The sequence below is a fragment of the Mus caroli genome, unplaced genomic scaffold, assembly GCF_978045245.1.
Source record: "Mus caroli unplaced genomic scaffold, Mus_caroli_1 scaffold_7, whole genome shotgun sequence".
In the NCBI taxonomy this organism is placed as follows: Eukaryota; Metazoa; Chordata; class Mammalia; order Rodentia; family Muridae; genus Mus; species Mus caroli.
Window position 1 is genome coordinate 118,758,576 of NW_028227262.1, and position 26,064 is coordinate 118,784,639.

The following is a 26,064-nucleotide window of genomic DNA, read 5'->3' on the forward strand; positions in this document are numbered from 1 at the left end:
TAGTTTAATTTGGTGTTTACATGCTTATCACGCTTGCCAAAACTCATCTAAGTGAACGCTCAGATTGTTTTGGTTTATGTTACAACTCAGCTAAAGAGTAACTTAATGAGATTTTGTAATGGCTTAAAGTAGGTCAGGTAGACCACGTCTGGTGATGATGTTGTATGTGAAAGCCTATGTCTGAAGAGTGTGGAGGATTTGGGGGTTGAGTTCTAAAGAATATCCTTCATCTGAACCTTGGGAGTAGTGTATGTGTGGCAGGGGTGATGGTAAACCTCCATTACTGATCTTAGCAGATTTAGAAACACCTAAAAGACTAGTGACGCACAACTTGGATGTGTCTAGGAAGTTGTTTCCTGAGATGCTTAAATAAGGAATATCTACCCAGAATGTGGGTGGTGCCATCCTATAGGCTGGAGGCCCAGACTGAATGAAAAAGGTTTCCAGAAAGTCAGCAGAATGCTGTCATTTTCCTTCTTTTTGCTTCTTGGTCCATCATGACTTCAACTGTTCTGCTATATTCTGTCCACCACTGCTATATCCTGTCCACCACTGTGGGCAGAATCCTCTGAAACCATGAGCTAAAATGAATCCTGTTGGTTTCTATGAAATGTTTAGTTACAGCAATGAAGAAAGAGAAGTAAGAAAGGGTGAGTATCAGTTTGGGGTAAGTTAACATCTCTAGTCTCCATAAATAAGTAGTTCATAAATAGTGATTTGTTGTAGAGTTTGTAATCATGCAAAAATTTTGTATTGTTAGAGTTAACATCTGGATTTTGTTTGGGAGATGAAAATAGTTTTAAAAAACTAAGCCTTTCCATGTACTTGATGAAGAACATTCAAATCTGAGCCAGTTTGTCTGGGTGAATGTCTCAGTTGTCCTTGTGACTAGTTTGAGAAATGGCTGTGAGGGACATGGTCAGTTTTTTCTGTGGTAAAATGCTGCCGTCATAGATCTTCACTAGCATTTTCATTTCAAATTCAAAAAATGAATTTCCAGCTGGTATTTGAAGTCCTATTATCTTTGGGTCTGAGAAACTTTATAGTCCTAATTACCTCCCATCTCTACTCCAGTCTGTACTTCAGAAGTGCTTACTCATCTGCCTGTGGTCAGGCGAGCACTTGAATCCTGGGAATTCAAGTCAGTGCAATTCTGTTGGCCAAATGCCTAATGCTATCTGATACCATGTATCCTTTTACATGTTTCTTCTCTGCCTACAATTGTCTTGTTTCCTTTTTTGCATAGTTTAGACACTTAGTATTTTGCTATTGATTTCCCTATTCTCCTTGACAGTTTAGCAATTTCAGTTGTTCTTTTTTTTTTTTTAAGATTTATTTATTTATTATATGTAAGTACACTGTAGCTGTCTTCAGACACTCCAGAAGAGGGCGCCAGATCTCGTTACGGATGGTTGTGAGCCACCATGTGGTTGCTGGGATTTGAACTCTGGACCTTCGGAAGAACAGTCGGGTGCTCTTACCCACTGAGCCATCTCACCAGCCCCTTTGTTTATTTGTTTGTTTTGTTTTGTTTTGTTTTGTTTTCAAGACAGGGTTTCTCTGTATAGCACTGGCTGTCCTGGAGCTCACTCTGTAGACCAGGCTGGCCTCGAACTCAGAAATCCACCTCCCTCTGCCTCCCGAGTGCTGGGATTAAAGGCGTGCGCCACCACGCCCAGCTCAGTTGTTCTTAAAGAACTGTTTTGTATGTATACTCTAGTATTTAATGTGTTGTTCAGTACACACTTGTCTAAGTATTTCTCTGACCTCTGCACCATTAGAATATTGAGAACAAGAGTCATGTCTTACATTGTTGATACTGTTAAAACTGGAACATTATCTCCCATTTATAGAAATTCAGTATAGGCATGTTGCAGAGCATAAACAGCATAATCTGCTTTAAGTAAGGGCACTGAAATTCTCAGCATAATTTATCTTCCTCTCTGTTTTGGGAAAGTCATATGGTAGGAAGGGTGAAAGGGTTGCTTTGATGGGTGTTGAGAAACCTTTCTGTGTCTGCTTTTCTTTGTTTTCTCCTACCTAGTTTGTAAGCTTGATTGTTTAGATTAATATGTATTCCCTTTTCAAATGAAGTTGTGGAGACTCTTGAAGAGAGGTGTTAAAATGCTACCACATCCTAAGCATCCTTGATGAACAACAGTAACTAGAAATGAAGGCCAGGGACTTTGAATTGTAGCCAAGATGAAGTAAGGGGACTGTAGTCTGTCTTTCACAGTGGTACAACAAGAAAGTTCAGTAAAAATACAAAAGAAACTACTGAGGCCTCCAAAAACTAGTTAATAGCAAGTAAATTGGGGAGAGAAAGCATTACTTGATAAATGACTAATAAATGAGCAGCAAGTTTCATGCATTCTGTCCCTTAGACTCGGGGCAGGCTGAATTAGGACTGTATCAAGTGGGGTCCAGAAAGATGGACCTGTAAACTGCAGAGCACAGGGAAGAATTTGTGTTGCTTTTTTCCTCTTCTAGTTTTTTCATGAGGACAGCTCCAATGATAGAACAACTGTACTATGGTGTGTAATTGGTATTATAGACACCTAAAACCCTAAGAAAAAAAGATGTCACTGGAAAGGGTGCTCCTGGTGAGTGACAAGCAGGGAGAATACACTTACTGTCATTACTAGCAACTTCCTGCTTAGTCTTCCATGGCCCCCAAAGCTCATGTATTTGAATGCTTAGTCACCAGAGAGTGGCACTATTTGAAAGGATTAATAGGATTAGAAAATGTGGCATTGTTGAAAAGTGTCAGTGGGAATGGGCTTTGAGGTTTCAAAAGCCCATGCCAAGCCCAGAATCTCTCTCTCACCTTATGGGTCAAGTTGTAGCTCTTGGCAACTGCTGTAGTGCCTGCCTATGTGCGACTATTCTTCCTGCTCTAATGGTAATGGATTAAACCTCGGAAACTGTAAGTGAGCACCCAGATGCTTTTGTTGATAATAGTTGTCTTGGTCATGGTGTCACAGCAACAGAACAGTGACTAAGACAATAGCCAAAACATGCTGAGCAAAAAGAACAATACTGGTGGTATCTACGGTACTTAATTTCAAACACTAGTACAGAGTCACAGTAGTAAAGAGCAGCATGATACCAGCACAGATATAGACAGACAGAAGCCTCGTAAGTAACCCATACATCTCTTTCTAAGTGATTCTTGAAAAAGATGCTGAAGGCTTGCTTTGGGAAAAAGCCTTTTTGACAACTGGTGCCTTATTTTGTATAGAAATAAACTAAAAATAGATCACAAATTTTAGTATGAGATCCTAAACTTTGACAGTACTAAAAGAAAACATTGGTCTGGATGAAGATTTTCCAAATAGCACTCTAGTAGCCCAGAAACAGAAGCGAGAGTTGAGAAGCAGGACCATGCCAAATCCAGTAAGCTTCACAGTGAGGAACCATGGGATGAAGACACAGTCTACAGAGTAGGAGAAAAGCTTTGCAGGGAACTGTCTGTCTGTCAGCAGTTAATGTCTACAATATGGAAAAACAGTCAAATCCAACCAAAGAAGGGCAATGATAAGAAAAGAGCCTTCCCGTAAATTCTGTTTTTATAAAGGCAGAAATGTTATTTCTACAGGAAAAGCACTGCAGTTCATAATCCACAGTACTCTCAGATCTGAGCCACTATGTTTGAGGCAGCGTTGTTGACATGAACGTTCTGTGTCGTGCAAGGGCATGTATTTTATGCTCAGAACCAAAGTTTCTGTAAAGTCACATCATGCAACATGGATGTGCACTGCCAGAACACATTAACTTTTTTCTGATCTCCACATATGCACTGTAACATACATGAATCTTCACTTCTGCATATTCCCCCAATACCATACACACATTGCACACATGCAAATGCACATTTCATTGAAGTGCTATAAAGGCAATCTCAAATACACAGAGGCTGAAGTATTTCTCTTCTAGTATATTAACATATAAATAAAGTAATGAAAATGTGGATCTACATAAAGGAATAGGATATTGGAAGTAACTAAAAACACTGTGAAAAAACAAGTCAAGGGTTTGACCTTGGTCTGTCTGCATTGATGAAACATTGCATACTGTATAACATTGCCACCTATTTTATGGCAAAGCAGTGTGAATATATATATGTGGGTAATGGTTGTCATAATTTATTTTGCCAAGGAGCAAGAAGCCCAATGGAGTGGTGGGATGCCTACTGAGCAGTATTAAGTTAGAGACGGTTCCCTGTCAGGTTAAAGACTGTCTCTCTAGGACAGCATTTCTCAATCTGTGGATCATAACTCCTTTCTTTGGGGGCGACATACAAGATAGTCTGCATGTTGGATATTTACATTATGATTCATAACATAATAGCAAAATTACAGTTACAAAGTAACAGTGAAATAATGTTATGGTTGGGGTCATCACAGCATGAGGACCTGTATTAAAGGGTTCGTTCCAGCATTAACAAGGTTGAGAAGCACTGCTCTAGGAAGCAGTGTACAGTGGTATGTGGATGATGCTGTTTGAATTCCGATGCAGTCATGTGAAGAAGAGAAGATTTGAGGAGATATTAGTTAGCTTGCCTAAGAGACCAATGCCGTTTGAAAAGAAGCGTCCTAGTGCTGCCTTTCTCTCTTCAGGCCTTTGACCATTGAAACCACCTAGTAATACCAGTTTTTAAAGACTAGGCCCTCACCACACATTATATTTACTAGCCTGATCTTGGACTTCCCATCCTCCAGACTGTAAGCAAATGAGTCTCTATGCATTACAAATTAACTTGATCTAAAATATTTCTTCATATCAGCAGAAGTAGACTGAGGCGGCACTCTCTTCCCATTTGTGACGTTGGTGAGAGATCCTCATTAGTTGAGGGATAAAAGGCAGAAACATTTAACTAACTGGCTTTTGGTTCCTGTTGACTGTCCTCAGCACAGAAGTATCGTCACACTTGTCTTTTCTATACCCCAGAGTGGGAAGTTGACTCCCAGGAACACCCCACACTCCCGCATCTATGAAGGCCTGGGACAGGAAGTAAAGTATATAGTGTGTCAGGAGGAATGATGACTGCTGGGCCACTTTGAAGCCAACATCTTAGTGAAGGTAAAGTAGCCGAGTCCACTTATAGAGGATAATGAGCTGATCTTGATTCTCTGTAGTGGCAGCAAATCCCGTTGTAGTTCAGACTTGTGTTAGTCACTTGAGTACATTTTGGTGCTTTTATGCCTATGGGAATAGTCCAACCAGGGTGTATCCAACAAAGGGCTCATATCCTGTGGAATATAGATTTGAGTCGAATTCTGGAAAGATAACAGGACTGGATGAGATAACAAGACTGGATGAAGTATATACAAAGATCAGGGGAGTAATAGAATAGCATAGAAAGAAATGATGGACATTAGTTACAGCCTTAGAATAAGTTGTAGACACAAGGATCTCATACTGTGTTTTGCTCAGTCTTCTGTGTTCAGGCTTTGGTTGAAATAGTATGTAGTTACCATCCTGAAGCTTCAATAGTAGATTAGACTTACTAGAGATATGTAGATTGAAGGATGTATATATATCCTGTATTAGATGCTTCTTCTGAGCCATGTGGCATAGTTTCAGGCTTCTTTGATTGTAGCTGTGGTATAGTGAGCAATTGTGTGTAGGATTCAGCTCACTTTATTTATATTGCCTTATTTCTGGCTTATGTATTTTGTTTCCTATCCAGTGGGATTATATATAACTTATATCTCTATGCCCCAGAAATGTGGGAGAATTGCTTAAAGCTAATGTTTAGCCAGATGCTCTGGAATGTATTGCAAAAGGCTTCTTAGAAGACTGCTTTGTTATCTGTGTTGCCATTCCTGATTAAAAGGAAGGAGGCAAGATGTACCTTGGTTCACTGTTTCAGAGGCTTCAGGCCATGGCCACTTGGCTCTCGTGCTTTTGGTCTCATACCTGGTGAAGCAGATCATCATTCTGGTGAGCCGGTAGTGCAGGTGGACCATTTGAGGAAACAGGAGACAAAAAGCAGCAGATAAAAAAGTTGGGGACAAAATATACCCTTCAAACATACCCCCAGTGAACTACCTCTTCAGCCAGGCTTTCCTGCTAAGGTTTCCAACACCTCTCAATGATGGCATCATACTACAAATCCATGAGGAGATCAAAAAGCCCATTAGCTGGCCACCAAGTCCTTAACACATGAGCCCTTTAGGATAACACTTCATATCCCAACCATACAGTTGCTCATTAAATAACTAGTTGCAAACTGGAGAACATCTCTTTATACTAATTTTGCCTACTGACCTACTATCTTTCCTCTGCTTCAGTTCTTTAGCACATTCCCATATAAGCCTTTTGGAGCAAATCTTTTCTATACACAGGAAAAATAAGAAAGTTATAAAGCATGACTTAGGAAACTGTGGGTCATGGCTAAAACCATTGCTTAATCTTTGAAGATAAAATTTTATTTTAATATAGCTATACCTGTTTGTAATACATTATGTATGACTGCTTTTAGACTCTGAAAGATTTGAGTAGTGTTGAGGAGAAGTATAGACTACAAAATTCTAAAACATTTACTAATTGATCCTTTTCATAACAACAACAAAAAAGCCAAGCCTGTTTCCTAATGATGCTGTAGCAAATGACTGCAAACCTCCTAACTTAGAACAGTAGGCTTGTGGCTTAAAAACAGCACAGATTGCTCTTTTTACAAATCAAGGTGGGAAGAGTTTGTTATACAAATATGTGGACCTGAGTTTGAATCCCCAGAACCAATGTGATAGATTAGCATTCGTGAAATGGGAAGCAGAGACAAGAGAATTCCTGGAAACCCCATGGGCTAGCTAGTCTGGCATCCAGAGCAGTAAAACAACAAGGTACTTCAAACAAGGTGAAAGGCAAAGATCAATATTCTCAGATTTTCCTCTGACATCCACATGCTTGCTGTAGTATGCATGTGACCACACTTACACATATGAATGTATGCATGCACACTTATCATATACAAACATACAAACACATATATTATACTAACACATGCAAAACATCTCTGAAAAGCAATTTTAGTGGGCTGGAGTCAGAGGTGTGCCCAGGGCTAGCTCTTTTTGGCCTCTGAAGGAAGTTTGCTTGCCTTCTCTAGCTTCTGGAGGCTGCCTGCATCTTTTTGTTTCATATGTCATTGTCACATCTTCTACATCCTGTATCAGTGTCTTAGTTAGGGTTTTACTGCTGTGAACAGACACCGTGACCAAGGCAAGTCTTATAAAAAGAACATTTAATTGGGCCTGGCTTACAGGTTCAGAGGTTCAGTCCATTATCATCAAAGTGGGAGCATGGCAGTATCCAGGCAGGCATGGCTCAGGCAGAGCTGAGAGTTCTACGTCTTCATCCAAAGGCTGCTAGTGGAAGACTGACTTCCAGACACCTAGGGTGAGAGTATTAAGTCCACATTCACAGTGACACACCTACTCCAACCAGGTCACATCTCCAAATGGTGCCACTCCCTGGTCCAAGAATATACAAACCATCACAATCAGTCTCCTGTTTCACTCTGATAAGTATACTTGTGATTGTATTACAGCCCACTTATAATATCTTATTTTATATGGCAAAGTCCTTTGTAGATTTTTTTTTTTTTAGAAAGCATTTTCCAAGTTGTGCTGTTTTATTTATTTTTTTCCTCCAATTTTTTTATTAGGTATTTACTTCATTTACATTTCAAATGCTGTCCTGAAAGTCCCCTATACCCTCTGCCTACCCCATATCCTGGTAGCATCCTATCTTAAAGTCTTTAGTAAAATCACATCTACAAGCCAGTGCCTGGCAAACACAGAAGTGAATACTCACAGTCAGCTATTGGATGGAACACAGGACCCCCAGTGGAGGAGCTAGAGAAAGTACCCAAGGAGCTGAAGGGATCTGCAATCCTATAGGTGGAACAACAATATGAACTAACCAGTACCCCCAGAGCTTGTGTCTCTAGCTGCATATGTATCAGAAGATGGCCTAGTCGGTCATCATTGGGAAGAGAGGCCCATTGGTCTTGCAAACTTTATATGCCCCAGTACAGGGGAATGCCAGGGCCAAGAAGTGGGAGTGGGTGGGTAGGGGAGCAGGGGTGGGGAGTGTATAAGGGACTTTTGGGATAGCATTTGAAATGTAAATGCAGTAAATACCTAATAAAAAATTGGAGGAAAAAAAAATAAAACAGCACAACTTGGAAAATGCTTTCTAAAAAAAAAAAATAACAAAGGACTTTGCCATATAAAATAAGATTATAGGTTCTAGAGAATAGCACCTGAATATATTTGGAACCGTGCATTTAGCTGGTCAGTCTTTCCTCTAATCCTCCCAAGTTACATCTGCCATACATGTGAAATACATTTTCCCTCTTACAATAGTTTCCAAAGACTAAAACCCATGGTGTCAACTCTAGCTCAGAAATCCTAGCTGTCATCATTTAAATTGTCAAGAGCTGGAGAAATGGCTCAGTGGTTTAGAACACCAACTGCTCCTCTAGTCGTCCTGAATTCAATTCCCAGCAACCACATGGTAGCTCATAACCATCTGTGATGGGATCTGATGTCCTCTTCTGGTGTGTCTGAAGATAGCTACAGTGTGCTCATATACTTAAATATATAAAAAAATAAATCTTTTAAAAAATAAAAAAATTGTCAAAAATGTAGTATGGACAAATTTCTGGGCCAAGTCTCTCCTGGTAAAGACTAGTGTGCTTCCTGCTTTCATAGTCCACAGAAATGTGCTCCTAGATAGAGGGGAGGAGTGGGCAGAGAATCGGGCAACACAAGCTCTCTACTGTAAAGGGAGAAATGTATTTTTTTAAAAAAGGAATTGATAATGCTAAACAACTATATAGACTTTGTTTAAGCTTAAGCCCCTACCACCTGGGTGTATTCTGCTTTGATGTTTTTGTGTTAGTGTAGTGGAATTGAGTAGCTGTGAGGAGGTCTCAACAGCTTGCAAAGCCTAAAGTATTTCTTAGATTGTCCTTGTTAGAGTGACAGCATGAGTCTTTGTCTTTTGCTCATTAGCATGTCCAAGTCTCTAGAATAGTACTTGCTATATAATAAATACTTTTGTAATATAGAACAAAAAATAAAGATTAAAGTAATTTAATAGAAGTGAAGGGGCAAACCTTTAATATGGCTGAGGTAACCCCAGTTTATTGATAAACAAAATATTCAGCAATAAAATATAGGAAAATTTTCTTGGTTTATAAAGAAACAAATTTACAACTTGAAATAGCATAGTTCATTCAAACAAAAATTTTAACAGAATGACCAATGAAAAAATGCATCTTGGATAGATTATATTGTTGAAAAAAAAACCCAAAGAGCACTATTGCCTTAATTATAGGTGTAGTGGTGTGTGCCTGCAAATGCAACCCTAGCACCTGGTACTAAAAGAGGAGGATTATAAATTCCAAGTCAGCTTGGGCAGTATAGTAAGTTCCAGCACTATACTACACAGTAAATATGGAGGGTGAGAGTGAGGACAGACTCAGGTGACAGAAACAGATACTGACTCCAGAGACTGACCACTTGACCAAGTCTGGTTTTAGCCATTCATCATGGTTTGAAGTGTCAGAAAGAATGGGGGCAGTGTCTACAAAGCTATAAGAAAAAGTATGAGGAGATCCAAGAACAGTTTACAAATTGTTAAGTAAGTTGTTTATCAACTACAGAGACAATACTCAGACTTTAAAACTTGAAAGATCTTAAAGATCATAACATCAATGAGTTTTTCTTACAATTAAAAGTTTAAATTACCCATTTGTCGATTCTCGATCTTACAGCACAAGCCTTTGCTGTTCAGGAATTTTTCCCCTGTACCCATATCTTCGAGGCTTTTCCCTACTTTCTCCTCTATAAGTTTCAGTGTCTCTGGTTTTATGTGGAGTTCCTTAATCCACTTAGATTTGACCTTAGTACAAGGAGATAGGAATGGATCAATTCGCATTCTTCTATATGATAACCGCCAGTTGTGCCAGCACCATTTGTTGAAAATGCTGTCTTTCTTCCACTGGATGGTTTTTGCTCCCTTGTCAAAGATCAAGTGACCATAGGTGTGTGGGTTCATTTCTGGGTCTTCAATTCTATTCCATTGGTCTACTTGTCTGTCGCTATACCAGTACCATGCAGTTTTTATCACAATTGCTCTGTAGTAGAGCTTTAGGTCCGGCATGGTGATTCCACCAGAGGTTCTTTTATCCTTGAGAAGAGTTTTTGCTATTCTAGGTTTTTTTTTGTTATTCCAGATGAATTTGCAGATTGCCCTTTCTAATTCGTTGAAGAATTGAGTTGGAATTTTGATGGGGCTTGCATTCAATTTGTAGATTGCTTTTGGCAAGATAGCCATTTTTACAATGTTGATCCTGCCAATCCATGAGCATGGGAGATTTTTCCATCTTCTGAGATCTTCTTTAATTTCTTTCTTCAGAGACTTGAAGTTCTTACCATACAGATCTTTCACTTCCTTAGTTAGAGTCACACCAAGGTATTTTATATTATTTGTGACTATTGAGAAGGGTGTTGTTTCCCTAATTTCTTTCTCAGCCTGTTTATCCTTTGTGTACAAAAGGCCATTGACTTGTTTGAGTTAATTTTATATCCAGCTACTTTATTGAAGCTGTTTATCAGGCTTAGGAGTTCTCTGGTGGAATTTTTAGGGTCACTTATATATACTATCATATCATCTGCAAAAAGTGATATTTTGACTTCTTCCTTTCCAATTTGTATCCCCTTGATCCCCTTTTGTTGTCGAATTGCACTGGCTAGGACTTCAAGTACAATGTTGAATAGGTAGGGAGAAAGTGGGCAGCCTTGTCTAGTCCCTGAGTTTTAGTGGGATTGCTTTAAAATTGCAAAGCTTCTGCAAGGCAAAACACACCGTCAATAAGACAAAAAGGCCACCAACAGATGAAAAATGATCTTTACCTATCCTAAATCAGATAGAGGACTAATATCCAATATATATAAAGAACTCAAGAAGGTGGACTCCAGAAAATCAAATAGCCCCATTAAAAAATGGGGCTCAGAGCTAAACAAAGAATTCTCACGTGAGGAATACCGAATGGCTGAGAAACACCTGAAAAAATGTTCAACATCCTTAATCATCAGGGAAATGCAAATTAAAACAACCCTGAGATTCCACCTCACACCAGTCAGAATGGCTAAGATCAAAAACTCAGGTGACAGCAGATGCTGGTGAGGATGTGGAGAAAGAGGAACACTCCTCTATTGTTGGTGGGGTTGTAAGCTTGTACAACCACTCTGGAAATCAGTCTGGCGGTTCCTGAGAAAATTGGACACATTACTACCAGAGGATCCTGCAATACCTCTCCTGGGCATATATCCAGAAGATGTTCCAACCAGTAAGAAGGACATATGCTCTACTATGTTCATAGCAGCCTTATTTATAACAGCCAGAAGCTGGAAAGAACCCAGATGCCCCTCAACAGAGGAATAGGTACAGAAAATGTGGTACATTTACACAATGGAGTACTACTCAGCTATTAAAAAGAATGAATTTATGAAATTCCTAGGCAAATGGATGGACCTGGAGGGCATCATCCTGAGTGAGGTAACCCAATCACAAAAGAACTCAAATGATATGGTCTCACTGATAAGTGGATATTAGCCCAGAAACTTAGAATACCCAAGATATAAGATACAATTTGCTAAACACATGAAACTCAAGAAGACCGAAGACCGAAGTGTGGACACTTTGCCCCTTCTTAGAATTGGGAACAAAACTCCCATGAAAGGAGTTACAGAGACACACCTTGGAGCTGAGACAAAAGGATGGACAATCTAGAGACTGCCATATCCAGGGATCCATCCCATAATTAGCCTCCAAACGCTGACACTATTGCATACACTAGCAAGATTTTGCTGAAAGGACCCAGATATAGCTGTCTCTTGTGAGACTATGCTAGGGCCTAGCAAACACAGAAGTGGATGCTCACAGTCAGCTATTGGATGTATCACAGGGCCCCCAATGGAGGAGCTAGAGAAAGTACCCAAGGAGCTGAAGTACCCTATAGGTGGAACAACAATATGAACTACCCAGTACTCCCCGGAGCTCGTGTCTCTAGCTGCATATGTATCAGAAGATGGCCTAGTCGGCCACCAGTAGAAAGAGAGGCCCATTGGTCGTGTAAACTTTATCTGCCTCAGTACAGGGAAACACCAGGGCCTCGAAGTGGGAGTGGGTGGGGGAGGGTATGGGGGACTTTTGGGATAGCATTGGAAATGTAAATAAAATAAATACCTAATTAAAAAAAGAATTTGGTAATAAAAAAAGGTTTAATTACAGTAATCTTAAAGTTAAGTGTGAATTCTATAATATGTTGTAAAAAATGCATTTGCAGTGAACATTGAGTTTTTTATAAAAGTAAGTATAAACCATTCTAGGAATTATTGTTAGAAATTGAATATAAATATTATATATAGTTATAAATATTTTTCGAGATAATGCAAAAATGTGATGCAAAAATTGAGAGATAAGCAAGTAGACCAAAGAGATATGTTTCATAAGTTAATTTTTTAAATCTACGATAATATGGCAACTACAAAGAAAGCTAAAGTTAAAATAGAAATCTTCCACATTTCAGAAAGCACAACACTTAGCAGAGCCTGGTAACTGTAGCCCTATTTGGTAAGGTAGGGAATAGCTTGTCTAAGCCTACTAAAATTATAGTAACATTAACTGAGGTAAAGTTTAAGACTCAGTTTCACCTTTGTTGTTGTAAGTGCTCAGTAACCATGCAGACCCTACAGTTGCTATGGTCAATGATATAAAACATCCCATCACCTCCAAAAAATATTTTGGAGAGCATTGGATTATAAGGAACAAAGAAAGTATTCAAAATAAAGTCACTACAGAAAATGATTGGATACAATTAACTCTACATGTAGTCTGTTAAAAGAGGTACAGATTAGAGAGAGCGTACAGTCAGGTGTTGTGGTTCACATTGGTAATCTTAGCACTTAGGAAGTATAGGCAAGAGGATTGCAGATTCAAGGTCATCCTGGGCTATATAGAAGAACCTGTCTCAAAACACCCCAATAGCAGAAGTAATGGACAAAAAACAAAACCCCAACAAACTATGCTAGATATTATGATGTAAGAAAAATACAAAGTAAAATTGAATGTAGAAGAACACACAAAAACACACAAGCCAGCTCTGAAAGACCTTAGGCCATGCTGTTAATGCTAGGAAAGTAGTTTCCATGGGAAAAAAACGTTTTAAATGAGACAAAAGAAGTACTTTTTGACCATGAAAAATGAGGACAGAATGGTAGTGAATTATGTAATCAGTTAATAGGTGATCAAAAGTCTAAAACACAATAAATGCAAATAGAACCAAATATTATCAGTTTCATTATATAAAGAAGATTTAAACACATACTGATTTTGAATAGTGATTATTATGACTAATATTTATTAAAACTACACCTCTATAATAAAAAAGTCACCTTTACATGTGTTTGTGGAATTATTTTAAAATATTCTGCATGCATTTAGGCCCTGAAAACATTTAATTTCAGAATATGGAAATATAGTAGAAATTATATTTTCTCATTATGGTGTAATCAGATTGTAAATTTATTTAGAAAACAAAGTGAATAAGGCTGTGCTCAAAACATTTCATAATCATTAGACTGTAAGTTATATAGTAGTTGGATGTTTTCTGTACTTGACAATAGTTTGTGGATGTCCTTGAAAGTCTATAGAGAATCAAGCGTATGTCCTACAGTATCAGAAGACAGTCAGAAAAATGTTCACACCCCAGAACTTCTCCAGCAGCTGCTGCTCCAATTGCCCATCAAGTACTGGACTACACTCAGTTAACCAGGCACTGCTCTGTGGCAGCTGTGCTGGGCACAGCAGCAGCTTTTGACTCCAGACCTTATGGTCCTTTGCATTGCCTATTAATAACTTCAAATCTGCCTGGTTCTGTCTGCTCTCTGCCTGTAGTTTAGGAACCTTGAATCAGTTCTCTAGTCAGAAATGGACAGCAGTGATAGGGCTCTGGTCACAATAGTATTCAGTGCTCTACCTGGACTGTCCAGTTCAGGAAGCCCTGTGAACTAAGTGTTCTATTTATACAATTAGGGAGAAAATGCAAATAAACAAGAAAGAAATAATAAAGATAAAACAGAGAAGATGTTCGAACTAGTAAGAAAGAAACATGCTCCACTATGTTCATAGCAGCCTTATTTATAATAACCAGAAGCTGGAAAGAACCCAGATGCCCCTCAATAGAGGAATGGATAAAAAAAAATGTGGTACATTTACACAATGGAGTACTACTCAGCTATTAAAAAGAATGAATTTATGAAATTCCTAGGCAAATGGTTGGACCTAGAGGGCATTATCCTGAGTGAGGTAACACAATCACAAAAGAACTCACAATATGTACTCACTGATAAGTGGATATTAGCCCAGAAACTTAGAATACCCAAGATACAAGTTATAATTTGCAAAACACATGAATCTCAAGAAGAACGAAGACCAAAGTGTGGATACTTTGCCCCTTCTTAGAATTGGGAACAAAACACCCATGGAAGGAGTTACAGAGACAAAGTTTGGAGCTGAGACAAAAGGATGGACCATCTAGAGACTGCCATATCCAGGGATCCATCCCATAATCAGCCTCCAAACGCTGATACCATTGCATACACTAGCAAGATTGTGATGATAGGACCCTGATATAGCTGTCTCTTGTGAGACTATGCTGGGGCCTAGCAAACACAGAAGTGGATGCTCACAGTCAGCTGTTGGATGGATCACAGGGCCCCCAATGGAGGAGCTAGAGAAAGTACCCAAGGAGCTAAAGGGAACTGCAACCCTATAGGTGCAACAACATTATGAACTAACCAGTACCCCGGAGCTCTTGACTCTAGCTGCACATGTATCAAAAGATGGCCTAGTCGGCCATCACTGGAAAGAGAGGCCCATTGGACTTGCAAACTTTATATGCCCAAGTACAGGGGAATGCCGGGGCCAAAAAGTGGGAGTGGGTGGGTAGGGGAGTGGGGGGAGGGTATGGGGGACTTTGGGATAGCATTGGAAATGTAAATGAGGAAAATACCTAGTTAAAAAAAAGTAAAAAAACAAAAAAAGAAAAACAAAAAACAACAACAAAAAGAATATAGAAAGCTTAACTATAAGTCAAAGAGCTAATTTTTTAAAAGACTGAAATAAACTTAATGCAGAAAAAGAAATATTGCACAAAATTAGAACAGAAGAGAAATAATAAGACATAGTTAAGTAAAATAATTATTGTGGGAATATTTTATAAACTTTAATGCAAATAAGTTTGAGGTATGTTTGAAAGTGATGTTCTGCCAGAGTTGGGGGATACCCAGGGAGCCCCCACCTGCTCAGAGGAGAAGGGGAGAGGGGCATGTGGGAAGGATTGTGAGAGAGGGTGACTGGGAGGGGGCAGTGAAAGGGATGTAAAGTGAATAAGTAATAAATAATAAATAAATAAATAAATAAATAAAGTGACTTTCTATGAAAATATATATCAACAAAATTGTCTCCAGAAGAGACAAAATCTTAAAAGGACCCTAAACTGTAGAAATCAATTCTTAAAAGAATGTTTGTTTGTTTATTTTTATGAAACAAGGTCTCACTGTATAGTCCTGGTTGGCTGGTCTAAAACCCGTTTTGTAGATCAGGCTGGCCTTGAAACTCAGATCTGCCAACTCCTAGGATTAAAGACATTCGCCATCACCTCCACTTTTACTTAAAACTTATATAAAAACCATATTGTAGCCATGGACATAATATATATTTCCAGTCCTAGCATTTGGGAAGCTAAGAAACGAAGATTGTGAATTTAACACTAGCCTAGACTATACAATTAGATTATAATAAACTATAATTTTTATATCTACAGAATAGTACTTCATATTTTAAAGGAAGCATCTTAAATTTTTAAATAAAATTTATTACAATAAGGAAATTTCATATCAATCTTTAAATTATGTATATATTTATGTGTATGTGCATATACATGTGATAGCATACTTATGGCGGTCAGAGGACAACTTTCTGAAATTATTTCCTTCTACTATATGGTTCCCAGGCTTTGTACTTAGGTCACCCCTTATCAGTTCCTCAACACACAGAATTCCCTTCATTTAGTGCCTTGGGTTAATATTTAAAAGCAAAGTCCACATGATTATATGTCTAAAAGGTACTTGTCCAATTTCATGCCTGTTTAAAAAAAAACCCAACCCTGAGAAACAGAAAAAGGTGAAGAGTGCATTACCAAGTAAGGTATGTCATAAACTCAAGGCTAGGGGTGTAGCTCAGTGGTACAATGTGTTTGGGGTCCTCGCCTGGTCCTGTAAATGGCAGCATGGCAGTTGATCTAATGGAAAGAATTAAACAGGATCAAATGCTTAGTATTGCCATTCTTTCAGAGTCTTAACTTACACAGTTACATGGTAAGAAGAAATAGAGTATTGTTTTGAAAAGAAAGTACCAAGGATCTAAAATGATTCTTGTTTTACTATTAAATAAAACAGGAAAGGTCAAAATCCAGGGGTTAGCATTTTAATAAATCTTGCAAAAAAACTTCCTTACTAGAAAATTCCAGTTATCTCCAGTTAAGTGGTGTTGAAAACTCAGTAGGTGAGGAGACAAATATTATATTAATTATCATCTTTCTAATATTTAGAAACTTCGTTAAATTAATTACTTTTCAATGTAAAAAGAATAAACAGTTAACTCTCAGCTTTTCATACTTTTTGCTCTAGCTGTCTTAACAGAATGAGCCAGTTGTGGCCCTTTTAGATTATATGAGAGGAGCTGATAAAGGCAGAGGAAGCAGGGAGTGTGAGGGCCAGTCTGGGAGTAGTGTAGTTCCTAAAGGACTTGGGAAGGGGGGATAAGAGGCTAGTTAACCTTTTCAAAGTATGATGTGAAATTGTCTAGCTCAGTTCATATGCAGCTGCCTAGTTCTAAAGCCTGCCACAAAGAAGTCATTGGTGGTTGTCAGTTTTTGGAACCTGTGACTGAGAGGGAAGAGGGAATGAATGAGCTTATTATTTGTTAATTTTATATAAAAAGTTTTTCTAGTCTGATAGCTTTTTAGGATTTGGGGATATTTCACCTTAGGGCTTTCTATAATATTGCCATCATCATCATCATTGCTGCCATCATCATCATCATCACCACTGCTATTGCCATCACCATTATTGTTTATTAAATGTATTTAAAATTATGTATATTTTCATTTGTTTATATGGTTTAGTTTTAGTTTTTCATTCTATTGGTATGTGCCTTCCATGAAGCAAAAAACTTGGTTATGTTCACCACTATATTTAATTATTAGGGTTTACACTTATAGAATTTACCACAAATAGTTTTTGAACTAGTAGAGGCAGTAAGGTCATTATGAAGACAGGGAATTGGTTAGAAGTGGACTCTAGGAAGAGAACATTTTGATTAAAATCATGCTAATCAATTTGTCTTTCTTAAGTCTGACCAAGGACATGACTGGAAAGGAAGATGTATACCGAGGCCCAGCCATCAGGGCTCTCTGCAGAATCACAGATGTAAGTTCTCTGTTCAGTGCATTGCTAAGGAAACACTAGCTGTGGATTTATGCTTAGGTGTATCTCTGAGGTCTCAGTCTTCTCAAGGGTTATCTTTTTTTTTTTTTTTTTTTTTTTTTTGAGACAGGATCTTTAACTTGCGATATAGCTCAGACCAGCCTTGAATTCACAATCCTTCTGTCTCAGCCTCCTGAGTGCTAGAATTAAAGGCAGGTATCGCCATACCAGGCTTACAGATCAGAATGGAAATTTTATAAATCTAGATCCCAGAAGAAATAGTATGAACAGCTTAATTTATTTTGCTACCTTGTTATTTTGTTGTGGTTTTCTTTTTGGTGTTAAATTTTTAGTTAATACTTAGCAAATTCTTTCTAATCTGAATATTGGTCCTAGTATGTTTACACAGTTTATCTGCCACCACCCTTCTGGGACAAAAAGCTTTTCTCGTGTTAAGTTTACAAGAACCTTCCTTCCAGATGACTCTATGCCGAGGGGTTGCTGTAGTAGGATAGTACATATTTAATTTCCTATGTATCTGAAGATAATCAAATTTTATTTGATGTGTAGAATTAAGGTGTGTAACATGTGCTTTTCATAGAGAAGCATTTAAGCATCTTTAAGATTTCAAAAGGAGCATCCGCTCTCACATAGGAACTTCCTTTTCTTTTTCTTTATTTTGGGGGAAAGAAGAGTCTTCATTTGCTCAGGCTAGCCTCTGTTTACACTCATGTGTGTGTTTGTGTGTGTGTGTGTGCGTGTAGCTTTTTCTGAATTATTTGAATTCTGCTCTCTAGAATATGATTACTATATATAAAATCTTCATTACAAAATGAATATTTATACAGAACATATATATATCCATTTTTGTACATTATTTTGCACGAATGGTTTTTAACAGCATTTTCTTTTTAATGCTATTAGGGAACAATGTTGCAAGCCGTTGAAAGGTACATGAAGCAGGCCATTGTGGATAAAGTATCCAGTGTAGCCAGCTCAGCGCTGGTCTCTTCCTTAGTAAGTGATTAGGCCACTTTTTGTTCTTATGTGTGCTCTAGTAGCTAGTTTAAAAATAACTTATTACTCTTGTCCTCTTATAAGAGGAACAGTTAAAAATATGTGTATATCCTCTTACTTTGTGCAAACACTCAGCAGTTATAATGGGCAGTAAAACTGAATGTTCATGTTTAGAAGCTTTGGGGTCTACAGATACTGAGTAGGAGAGGAGCAGTGGACAGTGGAGAAACAGGGGCTAGTGTTCAGTTCCTCCTCTGCTCAGATGTTTACCTCCAGCCTCTCTGTTCTCAGCTTCCCTTGGTTTCTAGTATCTATCTGTGTCCTTTAAAGTCTTCCTTATTACCTCTGGATTGCAAGAAGTGACCTTTTGTTTCAGTAATAGCTTTTCTTTCTCCTTTCATCAAAACAAAAACTTTTCTTTTTTTTTTTTTTAAGATTATATATGTGAGTACACTGTCACTGCTTCAGATATACCAGAAGAGAGCATTGGATCACATTACAGATGGTTGTGAGCCCCATGTTGTTGCTGGGAATTGAACTCAGAACCTCTTAACCACTGAATGTGGTAACCATCTCTCCAGCCCCAAAAATGCATCCTTTAAAATCTTAACACATGCATTTGATTAAAATCAGTAAATATGGGACTATAGATTGCTTGGTTAGTGAAATGCTTGCCAGTAAGCATGAGGACATAGTCTTAGAACCCACATAAAAAAACTTGTATGGTGGCACATGTAATCTCAGCTCAGGGGAGGTAGAGACAGGCAGATTCCTGTAGCTCACCAGCTAGTCAGCCTAGACAGTTGGCAGCCCCAGATCCAAGTGAGAGATCGTGCTTCAAAAAACAAGTGTGATCCCTAGCCTCTATCTATAGCACATGTGTGTGGACACACACACCACCACCACTACACCACACCATACCACACCACACCCATGAACAAGTATACTTATTCACACATCTATACAAATCATTAGAGCAGACTGCCTGATTCTAGAATGTCATGGAACAGGTTTTAGATCAAGGAGCATGCTGTATTGTCTCTTCTTCAGTGGAACCTGGAAGTCAAGCTAATGTTAACATTCCTTAAGAGTCATTCTGTTTGATGCCTCTCTTCTTTCCCTTCTGTGGCTTTCTTTTCCTTGTCTCTTCCAGCTCACAAATGTGTAGATGTCTATTACTATACAAAGAGATATTAAAGAAAAAAATTTCAGTTTATAGTTGCCTTAGAATATAGACAATGTAGACTTAAAAAGCAGCAGTATTTCAATGTTTGGGAAATATCTTTAGTAATTTTTGTAAGAAATTTAACTTGCATTTCTAGTGTCTAGTGATCATGTATTATGTATTCCCCCACTTTTCTTAATTTAGCACATGATGAAGATAAGCTATGATGTGGTTAAACGATGGATAAATGAAGCCCAAGAAGCTGCATCAAGTGACAATATCATGGTGCAGGTACTGTCTTTGATATCATCTTATGTGTCAGGACAAAGTAGTGATCATCCAGCAGTAAGGGCAAAGTTTTGACATATTAATCCACTTACTAGTACATATTATCAAGTAAGGTATCTTACAAATTTTCATTACTTCCATTGGCTTTCTGTTTGGTAGAAGATAAATGACCTACAGTAGGAATGGTCAAGAAAAAAAAAATCCCTTTTTAGTAGTAGATAGAAATGCTTATTCCAAAGGGATTAACAATGCATTTTGGACTTTTATTTGAAAGACAATTTGTGTAAAAGGAAACTTAGTTTCTTAGTCTTGATAATAAATAATGTAAAAATAATCAGCCAATCTTGCTATATAACATATTGAACAAATCTTTTAGGAGGAGCTTATGATATTTATTAAGCTATTATCAAAAGGAATATAATCAAAAGTCTAATTGGTAATTTTATGTGAAATCTCTGTATGCGTTTGAAAAAGTGTTGTTTATATTTTCTTACATTAGCGTACTTAATAATGTGAGAGACCATCATTTCCTCTTGAGACATCTGCTGGTCTAATTCTGACCAGTGTACTTCCGTACAAAGTGTCTTGATGATGACACTCTCCTAGCCTAAATTAGGAGACTTATCCTGTATTAAGGTGGTGACACTTGAAGGCATGTACTTGTAGTCCCAGCACTCAGGAGACTGGGGGTCTCTATGTAAGTTAGATCTGAGGGTGTGAGCCATTTTTAAACCCACTAGATCTATCTTTAGGTTGTATACAGCCCCTTTCTTACTGGCTACTCTGAATTTACAACTTCTGGAGTAAATTACACACACTCTTTTTGTTTTCTTAGTGATCCTGGTGTTTAGTTTCATATAAAAAGATACTGTATTTTGTCTGTTTGACTTAGATATCTTTTTTTTGAAGAGTCTTTTGTCTAGTTCTATGCAGTTGTCTTTCCTGTAGGAGACCTGCTGTCTTCCTAAGCTCATGTGGCACTCTTTCTTCTTCTTAGTACCATGCACTAGGAGTGCTCTATCACCTTAGAAAGAATGATCGGCTTGCTGTCTCCAAGATGTTAAATAAGTTTACCAAATCTGGTCTCAAATCACAGTTTGCATACTGTATGCTGATTCGAATTGCTAGTCGCTTACTGAAAGAAAGCGAGGATGGGTGAGTATCCTAAGCTGAGTAGGTTTCAATTTACAAGTTAATATTTCCTTAGAATTTATTTTTGTTTATGAATATTTTTAGGGTAGCACTGACTTTACAGACAAGTTTAATGTTTTCCAAATTACAAAGAAATTGACAGCTGAGCATGATGGTGCATGCCTTTAATCCCAGCACTCAGGAGACAGACGCAGGCAGATCTCTTGAGTTTGAGGCCAGCCTGGTCTACAGAGTGAGTTCCAGGATAGCCAGGGCTATGTAGAAACCCTATCTCAAACAAATGAACAATCAAACAAATAAAACTAAAAAGAAATTAAGGATTCTAAGTAACACAGTATTGTTTTATCTTTATATATGCTCATATATGTAATGATTATTAATAACATAGTTATGAACAGGTACCAGAGGTAAAATGCTGTAGGCCCTAAGTTATACAGATAATTGAATATGATAATCAGGAGGGACATTAAAAATCATCTTGTATATCTTATATAAGAGAATGTAGAAATTCTAAATTGTATAATATGCCTAAGATCACTGTGTAAGTGTGAGTTACATGTAAACTTAGCAGCAATACCTTGGCAGTCCTAGAGGCTGGGAGGAGACAGGAAGAGGATAGGGATCTTTCAAGGTATATACACTTGGAGCAAAGAAGAAATATCCTCACCCTAAGTGGCTTATGGCTTTCCGTTTTCAATTTATAGACAGGATCTCTCCAGGTTGGCCTCTCTTGCCTCAGTCTCCCAAGAGCTGGAATTGCAGGTATACACTACTACCTGGCCAGTTATGGTTTAATTTTAAAATAGATTTCTCATTGGATCTGGAAAACTGAAGAGTTAACACCAAAATCTCTAAACTAGTTGAGTGCCAAAGTCCTGCCAAGAAAGCAAGCTCAGCCTGTCTTTAGTTCAGTTATGACACCAGAGGGCTGAGTTTGGTTAAAACCAAAGCAGAGCTGAGCCCTAGGTTAGCTACTGGCCTCTCATAACAGAAAGAGCTTGCGACTTTCTTGTTTAAGTATTGTTTTATGTCAGTCTGTACTATATTTTTATAAGCAGTGTTTAGCAAAAAATCAAAAAAGTCAAAGAGGCAAGAAGAATATGACTTTAATGAAGGAAAAGCAGGCTTACTGACGATCCATGTGTTGGAGTTAATTAGCAGTGACTTTAGTAACAGTTTCTCCATAGGGTACCTTTTCTAATTATGGTAGATGCACTTTTTCATGGAAGTACTTTTTGGTAGTTGAAAGTGACTTTTCAGCTTTTAAAACCTTTGGAACCAGGTCTAGAAATCTGATGGCTTCCCATTCTTTTAACTGAAATGGTTATACTTTTAGATATGATATCCATGGCTAGAATTTTGTTCTGGGGGTAAATAGCTTTTGTTAAACAGCAAAACATCTTTACTTTAACTACTTAACATCTATAGAACTTAGTTTCCTTAACTGTGAAGTAATTTATCTGTCAGAATTATTGTAATGATTTAAGTTATATGCAAGGACAGTAAAGTGGGTAAATTACTAAAGAACAAAAGTATTTTAATTTTACATACAAACCTTTTGTAACCACCTAAACACCAAGTTGATTGTTTATGTGGCAGTGATTGTTCAAACATCTGGTAACACAAGCATCTGGCTACAGATATGTCAGGGTAAATACGTACTTCACACTCTTCCCATATTTATTACCCTTGTGTTCTATGATAGACACAGCACACATATATACTCACTCTAAATAAGGAATCCATGGCAACCAAAGTACAGATACCACCAAAGTTCCAAATTGGTGAACAAGTGAGTTTTTTTTCTTTCTTTTTTTTTTTTTTAAATTAGGTATTTTCCTCATTTACATTTCCAATGCTATCCAAAAAGTCCCCAATACACTCCCCCACCCAGTCCCCTACCCACCCACTCCCACTTTTTGGCCCTGGCGGTCCCCTGTACTGAGGCATATAAAGTTTGCAAGTCCAATGGGCCTCTCTTTCCAGTGATGGCCGACTAGGCCATCTTTTGATACATGTGCAGCTAGAGGCAAGAGCTCTGGGGTACTAGTTAGTTCATAATGTTGTTCCACCTATAGGGTTGCAAATCCCTTTAGCTACTTGGGTACTTTCTCTAGCTCTTCCATTGGGGGCCCTGTGATCCATCCAATAGCTGACTGTGAGCATCCACTTCTGTGTTTGCTAGGCCCCAGCATAGTCTCACAAGAGACAGCTATATCTGGGTCCTTTCAGCAAAATCTTGCTAGTGTATGCAATGGTGTCAGCGTTTGGAAGCTGATTATGGGATGGATCCCTGGATATGGCAGTCTTTAGATGGTCCATCATTTCATCACAGCTCCAAACTTTATCTCTGTAACTCCTTCCATGGGTGTTTTGTTCCCAATTCTAAGAAGGGGCACAGTGTCCACACTTTGGTCTTCGTTCTTCTTGAGTTTCATGTGTTTGACAAATTGTATCTTATATCTTGGGTATCCTAAGTTTTTGGGCTAATATCCACTTATCAGTGAGTACATATTGTGAGAGTTCCTTTGTGATTGTGTTACCTCACTCAGGATAATGCTCTCCAGGTATAACCATTTGCCTAGGAATTTCATAAATTCATTCTTTTTAATAGCTGAGTAGTACTCCATTGTGTAAATGTACCATATTTTCTGTATCCATTCCTCTGTTGAGGGGCATCTGGGTTCTTTCCAGCTTCTGGCTATTATAAATAAGGCTGCTATGAACATAGTGGAGCATGTGTCCTTCTTACCGGTTGGAACATCTTCTGGATATATGCCCAGGAGAGGTATTGCTGGATCCTCTGGTAGTATTATGTCCAATTTTCTGAGGAACTGCCAGACTGATTTCCAGAGTGGTTGTACAAACTTGCAATCCCACCAACAATGGAGGAGTGTTCCTCTTTCTCCACATCCTCGCCAGCATCTGCTGTCACCTGAATTTTTGATCTTAGCCATTCTGACTGGTGTGAGGTGGAATCTCAGGGTTGTTTTGAGTTGCATTTCCCTGATGATTAAGGATGTTGAACATTTTTTCAGGTGTTTCTCAGCCATTCGGTATTCCTCAGGTGAGAATTCTTTGTTTAGCTCTGAGCCCCATTTTTTTAATGGGGCTATTTGATTTTCTGGAGTCCACCTTCTTGAGTTCTTTATATATATTGGATATTAGTCCCCTATCTGATTTAGGATAGGTAAAGATCCTTTCCCAATCTGTTGGTGGTCTTTTTGTCTTATTGACGGTGTCTTTTGCCTTGTAGAAGCTTTGCAACTTTATGAGGTCCCATTTACCGATTCTCGATCTTACAGCACAAGCCTTTGCTGTTCTATTCAGGAATTTTTCCCCTGTACCCATATCTTCGAGGCTTTTCCCTACTTTCTCCTCTATAAGTTTCAGTGTCTCTGGTTTTATGTGGAGTTCCTTAATCCACTTAGATTTGACCTTAGTACAAGGAGATAGGAATGGATCAATTCGCATTCTTCTACATGATAACCACCAGTTGTGCCAGCACCATTTGTTGAAAATGCTGTCTTTTTTTCCACTGGATGGTTTTAGCTCCCTTGTCAAAGATCAAGTGACCATAGGTGTGTGGGTTCATCTCAGGGTCTTCAATTCTGTTCCATTGGTCTACTTGTCTGTCGTTATATTGAAAGACCCCCCGGAGGGCAGACCCTCACTCAAGCCTCGGGACAGCCGCGTACCCAAGAAGACACTGAGACCGAACTTAAGATGTAGAGATAAAGCAACAACAAGAAAGCACATAAAAAGCACATAAACCAGAGCTCTGGGGTCGAAACTCATACACCAGGCATGGTGTAGAGGAGAATCGACGACGACCCAAATTTTTCACAGGCTTATATAGGAAAAAGCCAAGTGGAGGAGTGGGGCAGGGAAAAGTACAAGTTTGCTTAACTGAGGGGTTTTGCCAAGGGTTTTACGTAACCAAGGGGTCGTGTCCTATATTTTGGCAATGTACCCGATCTATTGGAACATTCTGGGGTTGTTCCAGGAGGCCCTTATCTCAAAAATGTTCTTGGAACAGTCCTCAGTTAGGAGGGGTAGGACTCTGGGGCGAAGAGTTCAGGTCTTCAGTTGGGAGGGGTTGGACTCTGGGGTGAAGAGTTCAGGTGGCCAGTAATTTTCCTCCTTCAATATCAGTACCATGCAGTTTTTAATCACAATTGCTCTGTAGTACAGCTTTAGGTCAGGAACAAGTGAGTTTTATAGGACTGTGGGTGGGAGATTATTTACAGGAGAAGAAATGACTCAAGGCAGCATCCTTAGGCCCACCTCAGCATGGTTGACAACTCACAAAAGCTGGAAACTTAGCATACAGCACAGGCTGTAGGAAGCTCAACAGGTTGGAGAGTGCCCTTTTCATGTGACTCTGGTCTAAACCTCTTCTAGACAGCTCTGCTGGCTTCTGCTGCTTTAAGGCAGCTGGTTGGTCTCAGAGTCTTTTTAGTAGCTGAGAGTCTTCTCTATAGCTCAGATTGTCTGAGTCTTGGCATCTCTGTTCCTGTTACTTAATTTGGGACAGAGGGGGCCTAGAGAATCTGGCTAGTTTTAGGAACTTCCTAGAGCTATTTCGAGTTATTTTCCTTTCTTAAGGAGCTTCCCTGCAGGATGGATTGCTTCTATTTTGGAGGAGATTGTTGCACAACATTCCATCTCTCCCTTTGTCTCTTACATACTTCCCATCCCCTCTTCTACAATCATCTCTGAACCTTGGAGACAGTGTCTTAGTTAGGCTTTCTACTGCTGTGAAGAGACACCATGACCATGGCAACTTTTATAAAGGAAGATATTTAATTTAGGGCTGGTTTACAGCTCAGAGGTTTAGTCCAATATCATCATGGTGTGAAACATGACGGCATG

At 38.6% G+C, this 26,064-nt stretch overlaps 1 protein-coding gene across 2 annotated transcripts in view; it reads left to right on the forward strand.

The window, feature by feature from the left end:
• Window positions 1-26,064, forward strand: part of Copg2 (coat protein complex I subunit gamma 2) — a 130,843-nt gene that overhangs the window by 18,639 nt on the left and 86,140 nt on the right. For both annotated transcript variants that reach the window (XM_021165176.3, XM_029478893.2), the window contains exons 6-9: window positions 17,495-17,570; window positions 18,492-18,584; window positions 19,954-20,040; window positions 21,035-21,192. In XM_021165176.3, the coding sequence (XP_021020835.1) occupies window positions 17,495-17,570; window positions 18,492-18,584; window positions 19,954-20,040; window positions 21,035-21,192 (414 nt within the window). The remainder of the gene's footprint in view (window positions 1-17,494; window positions 17,571-18,491; window positions 18,585-19,953; window positions 20,041-21,034; window positions 21,193-26,064) is intronic.